Source organism: Saccostrea cucullata, unplaced genomic scaffold (assembly GCF_032062105.1).
Source record: "Saccostrea cucullata isolate Sc308-1 unplaced genomic scaffold, CSIRO_AGI_Scuc_v1 ctg18265, whole genome shotgun sequence".
Taxonomy (NCBI): domain Eukaryota; kingdom Metazoa; phylum Mollusca; class Bivalvia; order Ostreida; family Ostreidae; genus Saccostrea; species Saccostrea cuccullata.
This window is the reverse complement of record NW_026925924.1, coordinates 1-10676: the sequence shown is the minus strand read 5'-3', so window position 1 is coordinate 10676 and position 10676 is coordinate 1. Positions and strand designations below refer to the sequence as shown.

The 10676-nt window shown below is 31.8% G+C and overlaps 1 protein-coding gene across 1 annotated transcript; it reads right to left on the bottom strand.

Annotated features, from left to right (window-relative positions):
* Positions 1-1557: 1557 nt before the first annotated feature.
* On the bottom strand, positions 1558-8390 carry LOC134270084 (uncharacterized; the record flags this gene model as incomplete). The annotated part of the gene is made up of 7 exons (XM_062752258.1): positions 7754-8390; positions 6866-7162; positions 5529-5735; positions 3873-4163; positions 3741-3788; positions 1956-2183; positions 1558-1749 (listed from the first exon to the last, which is right to left on the bottom strand). Coding segments are annotated over exons 1-7 (1900 nt in total), but the record flags the coding sequence as incomplete, so codon positions are not given.
* Between the last annotated feature and the right edge of the window lie 2286 nt (positions 8391-10676).

Here is a 10676-nt window from a genome sequence, read left to right as displayed (position 1 = left end):
AAGATCGTAGCTTTAAATAGAGTATACGATGCTGCTGTACGCTCTTGAACGCACGACTGGGATGAAATGAAAAAGGTGAAGAAAATGAACGGCGATCGATCTCGTGAAAATTACAAACAGTTCTGTGAACAAACATTAACGGGGAATTCCCAGAAATTCCAAAGGCGAGTCAGGTTCTAGTAGGAGTAAGCACTCACTTGGCCCTGTTTATCAGTTACTCCAACCGTAAGTAAAATAGATTGATCAGGTAAACTGAAGATTCCTTAGTCAAAATCAGCATAAAAACAAAATCTAACTATTGAAATGAAATATATAAGGTTAAAAAAACACTAATGTATCTATTAGTCTCCCGGGAGATAAAGAAAGTAAAGCATGGAAATAGGTCTTGATCATTAGACCTCTTCATTTTGTGTGATACAGACATGCACCAGAAGGATCGATACTATAGTCGAGAAAATTTACGGAAAGCTTCTAATCACATGAAAATCAAACAAAACCGATAATGCTTTCAATTTTATCATTTCCTCAGGTAACTGTCCTGTGCATAAAATATAAATTAGATTTAGATCGGCACACATATTACCATCATCGAAAATACACTTGACGTTTTGAAAATAATATACAAACTGTGTATCGTGCCCTTTTATGCGATAAGTAAAATGTAATGTTCTTAAAGAAAAGGGGCAACCTTTTGTTTTGTCGGCTGTAATTGATAAAGAAATTTGTATATTACAGATGAATTTTTTTTTAAGATGTACCTCATGAAAGTAAAATAACTTTGTATCTCGTAATTTATAAAGGGAAATACCATTCTGATAATCACATTCAATCATTATCAAGTAAACAGTTGTAGTTAACTTTTAATTCTCAAAAAACTTCTCTCACCCAAAGCCCACACACCGAAACATGACCTTATGTTTGTAGAGCAGCCAAGTCGTTCGGGGCTGCAATACCGACCAAAGAATTTACGAAATGTCGACTTAAAAAGCGATTGTTGAAATCCTTCCAATATCAACTTATATATGAGTTTAAAAATTGACCGTACTTAGCAAATAAATTGGGAGAAATAAATATAATATGCAAGTGATAGCGGAATTTTACCTCAAAAATAAGGGAAGTCAACGATAGAAACACTGAGATCATCCTGTTTGTGATAAAATTTGACACTTAGTTTCGCTTTGTTGTCTTTTGTCAGTAAAACATCCATATATGTGGCAGACTCTTTGGTGTCTTTTATTTCACGTTCGCTAGGAGTCGACATAGGAGTGGACTAGAATTTTTTAATTGATAAATCGTAAAACGGTTTCTTCAAGAGACTGCATTGAGTCTTTTAATTAGTTAAATTGAAGTAATGCAGGACCCCCTTGTTATATGAACAAACGCTTCAGCTCAATAACCGGGCAGGACCGGAAAAAAAACAGTCTTGTATATTTAACATTTTCTGCCCAAATGATAACCCTTACGTTTTGAGTTACGGGTATCAACTGTATATCTTTATCATCAACGAGAGACATTTTCATGTAAGTATGTTTTTCAATGATATACGTTTTTACTTACACATTTCACTGGAATCAATATGGATTGTTTGTCCTCCAACAATTATTTTGTCTACAGAATATCTTCCAAGCACTTCAAACTTTCCAGGATTAACGTTTAATAGTTTTTGCACGTATTCATTCTTCATTTCAAAGACTAAATTAAAGCTACTTGTTTGACGAATACCGTCCAGTCGGAGACAGTCCTTGCAGTCTGTAGGACAACCAACTAATACAGCAATGGTCTCTCTTATTTTTTCTGCATATTCCCGAGGATAATTTATAATATTTTCAGATATATGGAAATGCACATGGGTGTGGCCATTGACTATAATTAAAAATATTTATAAATGATAAATGTGAAATGTTGTTCAAGGCAATTGAATCATAACATAAAGTAAGTTGCATGCTTTTGAATACCTGGTGTTTCACTTTCTGCGAAGTAACATAAGGCTTTTGAATCCTCAGTTGCATATTTAATGCACATTTTCTCAAGGTCTTCACGCTTTATGCGTCTTAAAAGAAGTTGCATGAAAACTACGTCGGTACTGCTAAAATAATTTTCAGACAAAAGAAAACTGAAGAAGTCAAGCAAAGTATCGAGTTCTTTAATTTTACTAGAGTCTACTTTTCTGTAGCCTGGTAATTCTGAAAAAAAATAAAGAAAAAAAAAGATTTGAAGATTCCGTAATATTTCATTTCGTTCATTAAACATGATATGAATGAAAATTTCTGTTTGCTCCTGTTAACAAAGCATAATGAATATAAAACTGAACCAAACCCCAATTCAAAAACACTTATATCCACGTCTTACAAAAATAATTATTTCAAAATGTATTCAATATTTATTATCATTCACTTGTGATTTAGAGCAATTTGTGTTGCACAAGTGTTATATATATATATATATATATATATATATATATATATATATATATATATATATATATATATATATATGTGTGTGTGTGTGTGTGTGTGTGTGTGTGTGTGTGTGTTCCAAGATATTTGCTCTATTTTAATTTCATAAAATTTTAAAAAATTCGATACATTTTGAGAATAATAGTTGTGAATTTGTGAATTGTGAAAATTTATTTATTTATTTTTCTTTTAAAAATTATCCCAAAGATTTAGGAATGTACATACCCAGGCAATGTAAATAATATTTCAGCATTTTTAAATCTCCATCGGTCAAGGACTCTCGAATACTATCGCTGAATAGCAGAAACTTTGCTTTTGATGGCCCTTCCTTATAAAACTGGAGTATGTTTTCTACGAATGTATAGATAGAATATAATACATACTTCTTATGTTTGATATGAATAAAATATTCCCGTATATAATTATTTTCTTATAATTTGAGACCTTTTAGGGGCATGTCTTTTCCAAAAAGATGGACGTTAAAAAACACAATATTTTCCACTTTTTTTCTTATTTTTTTCTTACTGATTTTGTGCATACGGTAACATGATCAGTACGTACTGGCCCCTGCTAACAAAGCAGGTAACAACGTTGTCTTTGTTTGTGAGGCTCACTATATAAATTGTATCTTAGAAGATCTTGGATTTAATTCTACAAGTGGTAATCCAATTTATACTCGCATCGCCTTCAAAACAAAAGAGCTACGTAATGGTCAAACTCACCGATCCTCGCGAGGAGCATCGAGTAGCTATGTACAGTTCTCTATCTACGGAAGGAATTCTTAAAAATTTTATGTCAATATTTTTAAGATCCCAAAGAACCAAAATGAATTTGAACTTCCTGCAAACAGTATCCATACAAACAAAGAAACACACCAGCTTCAATCAAATCTTTTTTTCTTTTTACCTCACTAAGATATTAAAAGTAGTGAAGAAACTTCAAGGGTACTGTGCAACACTATATATTGGTCGATACAATGACTTGTCAGCATAAACAACTTATCATTGAGTCAAATACAGACTTTTTCATACTATTTGGCAGTCCATTATTTGTACACTGCATTGACGATAGATTTTTCAGTTATTTCCCGATCATGACAAGGTGATACCGCGAGTGTGACCGATCGGCAGGGGATGCTCACTCCCCCATGGCACCTGATCCCACCTCTGATGTTTGGAGGTCTGTTTTTGCTCTGCCCCTGTTTTGTATTGTTTTATGAACTTTTGATCTTAAATATTGTTTGTTATCTCCATATGTTTCATTTAATTCATTCAAGTCCCTTACCTTGTCTTTTAAGATTATCTTCTTGCCGACATCTAATATATTCCTGAACTGTAATTGATAGATTATCAAAATTATAACATAAACAATGAAAATATTTAAAGGTACATACTTACTTAAGACTGATAGACTTACCGTCTACTATGACGTCTGCCTTTCCTATAAAATTTTCTGCAACAAGCTTAATCTTGTGTAGATCAACAGCCTTGCTTTTTTTAACCACCAACTTTGGAAAAGGACACAAATTAGAACTATCTTGATACATCGAATCACGAATATCGATAGGAATGCACTGGGTTCCATGATCGGTGGTAATAATATTTTCCCAGCTCAGAGATGTAACAGATGGAACAGATATGACTCTTGCTGAAAAGGTTGTCGAAATTTCAGTGTCTGTGCCTTCCTTCAAACTTATTTCTGGTGGACCTTAAATGTATATTTGTCAACAGATGTACGTTTAACTCCGTATTTACAATAAAAGCTTAATTACTGGCAATATTCAAATCTATTGATCAGTAGATTTAAAAAATAGAAATTAAATTTGATAACTAATCACAAGCAATTTTTGTGTTATCATTTTGACCCCAGATTTAAAAGTTTAATTTCTCTAAGAAAGATAATTTAGAATTATAAGGGCCAAGACGTACAAATGTTGGGAAAACAATATTTACTTATACTAAGCACGATAATTTCTTTGTTAATTTGGGCTGATAAAATAAAATCCATGAAAATATAATGAAGGTACTTCAAAAATTGTTAAAAGTAAATGGACATTTTTGTTTTATATTAAAGACAATATGCAGAATCTTATAATATATAATGTAAGCCGGAATTGAAACAAAGGATAGTTTCCGTTGATCAAGATAAAAATACCTAATTGAAGGCTGTCACTTTCAGTCGTTCCAACCAGATTTCTCACCACACATTTATATATCCCCGCATCAGACGCATCAATATTCAAAATGCAAAGGGATCGTCGATTTTTCTGAAGAAATTGATATTTTTGAGGTTTTTCTGCTATTCGTTTCCCGTCTTTTGACCAAAGGATCGAAGATAAAGGAGGAGAATTTTCATCAATGGTTATATCAGTCATTATCCATAGAAATCGTTTTTTTAGGTCAGTTATATGACCAATGGTTATCCTTGGCACAGCTAAAAATAACATTAACATTTCTTTAAAAGAATTGAAATTAAATTGAAAGTGACATGAAACATGGGGATAACTAACAGTATTCAAAATCAAAAATCCATGAAATAAAACTGAATAGGAGCAGAGCAAACAAGGATTTCAAAAACGTCAGAGGTGGGATCAGATGCCATGGAGGAGTGAGCATCCCCTGCCGATCGGTCACACTAACCGTGTGCTCCTTGTCATGATCGTGAAATAACTGCAAAATCTATCGTCAATGCAGTGTATAATTAATGGACTAACAATTGGTATGAAAAAAGTCAGTCAGCGTTTGACTAATTCATAAATTGTGTCTGATGACAAGGTCATTGTATAGACCATAGAAGTTACAAAATGAAGACTTTAAACGAGACTGCTGGTATTCTTGTTTCATCAATTTGTTTGTCAATTATTTACCTCGATTTAGAAATTGTTCAACGTAGAGCATGCTCTTGCGTATCGAATCAACAAAGATTATTAAACTCCGTATGCAGGTGATGAAGGTATATTGCTGCATAAGTAAGGGAAGTTGATGATAGAAAAGTTAAAGTCATCACATTTATCACAGAGCTTGGTTGTTATTTCATTATACACAATAGAGTTGTTGTAGTAAGAATACTTACATCCCAAGACACGTAAAACAAAGGGATCACTTCTGACCTCCCCAACGGCATTAGACACAGCAAAACAATAATCACATTGGTCTCGGAAATCAGCATTATTGATGATAAGCATCGATGTTTGGACATGCAAAGTGCTTCCTTGATATTTGAAAGTTCGAATATCTATATCCATTGACTTGTTTTCATCATATTTAATCCATTTCTTCCCTAAAATAGGGAGATCTGATTTTATTGTTGCACAAATTTTCGCTGTGTCTCCAAAACGGACACTTATAGGTCCCGATAAAGTTACGAATGGGATTTCTGGTAAATAAAAATAAAAATATGTATATAGGTTGAAGAATGTAACATTATAGATTAGATAATTGTATATAAGATGACAAAGAAGATGCAATAGTTAAACATGATTTCTTCGGCTTATAAAAATAAATGTTTACACATCTTATTCATATCAACTGTAAAGGGAATTAATTTCACGGGTTGTAATTTTCACGTTTTTCTCTCATCTGACACGATCGCGGTTTCTTGAATTCGGGGAATTGGTATATTATAAAAGTTACCTGCCTTATCAATAAATGTTTATACCATAGCTACATATAAACGACAATAATCAGCGTTTTGTCGTTATTTCATGAACAACAGAGTAGGTTAATATAAAATTGTTAGATTAAATAAATAATTGACAATTAATTAAAACAAGTGCAGTTATCAAATGTCCTTGACTATAAACGGTGATAAATGCATGTACACCCCAAGATCTTTAAATACAATGCTGCGAAAAACCACGGGACGGTAATAAATATGACAGTGTTAATGTAAGTCGACGAAATAATATTCTTCCACATCTTCAGTAAGTTCGATAGTTGATTGAATGATTATTTAAAATCAAAATGTCGATAAAAACTTATACACTGTATGCATGATAATGCAGGTAACAAATAGACGTCGTAATATTAGTTACGCACGGGTAATCAAAACCCATGGCCCACTAACGTGTTTTGATTGATGAAACATGTAGCGTTGGCTATTAAAACAGCTCTTTAACATATACGGTTTTTATCTGCTGAATTGAATTAAAGTAAAGCGTGATAATTTAAATAATTCAAGTACTACTTGTAATTACTGAAATGACCATAAACTGCACCAACAAGTATATAAACCTATCGTAGTCTATTCTCAAATGTCCAAATAAAACATGGAGATTTCTGAAACTTAGTCATTGTTTCTCAAATTCAAGGATTTATTAACACCATGAAAATAGCGAATATTAACACCTAGTGTTATCGCCCCCCCCCCTATACAGTACAGAAAAATATATACAAGGAAAGGCTTCTTACTTCCTGAGACCATCAACTCAATTTGGTTGGAGTGGATATGTGTCTGATTGAGCTCTAGCATGATTGCTTGGTATTTTCCATTATCCTCAAAAGAGACATTTCGAATGATAAGTTTTTCATTTAAGCTACCTTCATATTTTTCATTTTTTGTATCAATTTCATGCGAAACGGCGCCTTCTCGTCTAATCCAGGAAACAGAATGGATGTTATTGTTAGATTCCCCATCAAACTCTATGTAAAATTCAACATCTGTACCATATTCCACAATAGAAGGACCACAAATTTTAAGTGTTGATGCTTTTAAAAAGGAAAGGAAAATTAATAAGACTATGAAAAATTAGAAACAATGATTTGTTTTCAGTATTAAATACACTGACAGTATTCAAAATGCTTTTCATCTAAAAGTTTTTACATAATTATATAAGAGAAACCGTTCAAATATATGTATTTAATGTTTTATTTGAATAGATCTGACTGAACTTATCTATTTTGAGGGGTTTTGAATGTTCACATATGAAAAGTTAATTCAAATCGTATGAATAAATAAAAATAATTATAATAGGTAAATATATGATATAACATTTTAAACGAAAGTTGTTTTCGAAAAAGAAAATATTTTTGAATATAATTTGCTTTAATTAAACACTGTTCGTTATAATTTTCTTTAACAAATATTACCTTGCCCCCAAAAAAGATCAGGTTTTCGACAAAAATGTTTAGATTACACCTTTGATAAAAACAATCCAAAGAAGATAAAATTCATAAAGAATATTTCTTGCATTATTAATTCTTTTTTGACATCTATGTACAGAACTGTCAAAGGCTTTTATCTTAAAATTTTCAAATATTATTATTATTTCTGATATATATTTCACTGAATTAACTTACATTTCTTTCTTTGTTCTATGACTAACGCACCCACATTTTTAGACAGTTCATTTAATTCTCTTCGAATGCATTGATTTTCGGAAGCAACCATGGCTTGATAAAATTCTATGGATTCTGTTCCTAATTCCTTTCTAAGAATTTTGTCAAGACCATTATGATAAGGTTTTGAAAAGGTTTTTGTTTGAGTTTCCATTCTTTTACAAATATCTTCTAGAGAACTCCATAGATTTTTAAATTCTGAATCTGAAATAAACGCATTCTTCACATGTGCGAATGACTTGTTTCGTAGGTCTCTAAGCCTCGCAATGTCATCTCCAACTAAAACTTCACTGGCGGATGGTGTAGCTTTCCATCCTTTAGTCGGTGTGAATGCAGGACAAAGATTCCGAATAAGAGTGTAGAGTAAAGTAACATCAAAGCACTCATAGTCAGGGTCGTTAGCTGATTTTGGGCAGACCAGATTGCGCTGGTCTTGAAAAAGTTTTATAGTACTGCAATTTCTCACTGCTTTAGGTAAGTCATGAGGCTGGATCTCACTCTCTAAAAGTATTCTTAAGATCCGTGGTATCTCTTCTACCGTCGCTATTCCGAAATGAATGAAATTTTGTTCATCTGTTGACAAAAGTGACGTTGCCATAGCTGATGTATTTTATGAATTCTACACTCTCCTGTAATAATGATATAACAATCAGTTTATTTGCATGTTGAAAGTGATGATATAATATTTATAAGGTAAGCTGTCGATATGACTTTTTTTGCTTCTTTATAATTTAGCAAATAAATAGGCAGATCGATATTCATGTTGCTTATTTACGAATAATTTAATTTTGTTTGTATTCTAGCCTCATTGGTTGATTTCCAAAACGGAACGAAAATTATTCTGTATAATCTGGTTTGGTAAGGGGTTCACACCCCCTTGACAACCTGCTGAATCATCTGTATCCATGCAATCCCCTCATTTCCAGTCCTCAGGATTCATGGAAAATTGCAAATTTAATAAATGTACCTTTAACTTCAAACAGTAGCTCGATCTTACTCCATGTAAACAAACATCATGGCTGCTATGTCTTTGTATAAGTTATTACCTCCATTGCTTCCCATCACTTCCGTTACTAAGGTTGTATTATTAAGCGGAAAATTTGAACTCATAAAATGCAATACATTCAACAATTGTTTAATTATATAAAAATTAAAACATAAAGAATGACATTCATTCTTGACCAAATTATTCGAGTATAACCTGGTTTGGGTCAGTTTACGTTTTTTTCTATAATACCTCTTCGTGGATTATAAAGCGTAAACTGACCCAAATCAGGTTATATTGAATAAAAGTCATTCCTTAAATTAAAAAAAATTACATTGTTATTGTACTTTCAGAAATCAAAAAAAAAATTATTACCTAAAACTTTATATGCAGTGTAATTGTCGCTCTACCACTAGCATACAATTTTGTCATGTTTTAAATTTGCCCTGTACTGATTAATCACATTTTAAGGTGAGGAAACTAAGATTTATAAAGAAATAAATAACAAGTGTGAAGATACATATACCAACGTTATTTGAAGTTGGTCGATCACCGTATCAAATCCTGTAAAGACGACCCACTTGTAGTGGAACGGAGAGTTGTCTTTCCTGTGTTTACTGATAATGTTAGGAGTTATTGCTCTTTAGTGTAACTCTCCTGTGTTTTTTGTATTCTCTACCTGCGTTGACCCAACGTGGAGCGGTCCCGCCACATTTATGTTTTGTGCAGAATACCTCTGCTACTTTGTTCCATCTATGTCCTCGCAAAATGTAAGTTATTTATACATCATGTTTTCATAAGTATATGTTGCAATAGCATTTTCAGCACGCATGGTTATTTATCTTGTAAAATAATTTGCCTTGCTTCTTTATAAAGACCGCCATTTTTTCTCGTGTTTACAGGGTGACTGGAAAAACCCGAAACCCCCCGATTTTTGGAGAATACCCATACAGGAGGGGTGAAACCCCAATAAAGTGGTGGAAACCCCATAAAATTGAACGTAATGGGGTACAATAAGGCATAAGGTGATGTTTAATTGAATGATATTGACATCCGTAAATTTTTATAGCCAATTTTACCTCAGAATCGACGCAAATCGGCCGCCAATACGAGTTTACCGTACACCACGCCCGATCTAAATTCGAAGCGAGCTGTTTGTCAATATAATTGTATAGATAATATTAAAATAATTCATAATAATTTCCACAATCATATTTGTTTTACAATGATAATACTAAAATATTGATTATGTAATAAGTATTTAAAAAAAAATTTAAGGACGTTCGCCATTAAGAAAATATGAATTTGTGTATTAATTATTATTCATATTATCCCAGTGTTACCAGCTCTAGCCACGTGGTGGCCTCCTTTTTGTAGAGCCATAATTTAAAAAAAAATTTCATTTAGGATATTTGAGAGAAAATCTGAATTTAGAGATATGAAAATATCCAAAAGCTTCAAAGCAACATTAACAAAAAAAAAAGTAAAGATAATTCATTACTTATTTGTTACAAAGAGAACAAAAAAAAAAAAAATAAAATAAAATTCAAAATATGAAAATACTGAATTTATTTCTGAGATTTTAGACAAATTCTGAATGTAGGGATATAAAAACTTGAAATTCAAAGGTTCAAAGCAACAATAATAATTAAAAATAATAATTACTTATATGTTACAAAGAGAACAAAAATAAATCAATGTCAAAAGATGAAAATACTGAAACCTGAAATAAATAGTAAATTAAAATAATATATCAATTTTCAAATATATAGATATTTTATTTCAAAGTAACTTTTTTATGTTCTTTTCTTAGAAAAAAAAATTACATCAGTTTACATTTTGAATTGTCTTTAAATTACAACAAATACGAAATAAAAGAAAAAAAACAGAAGAAAAAAA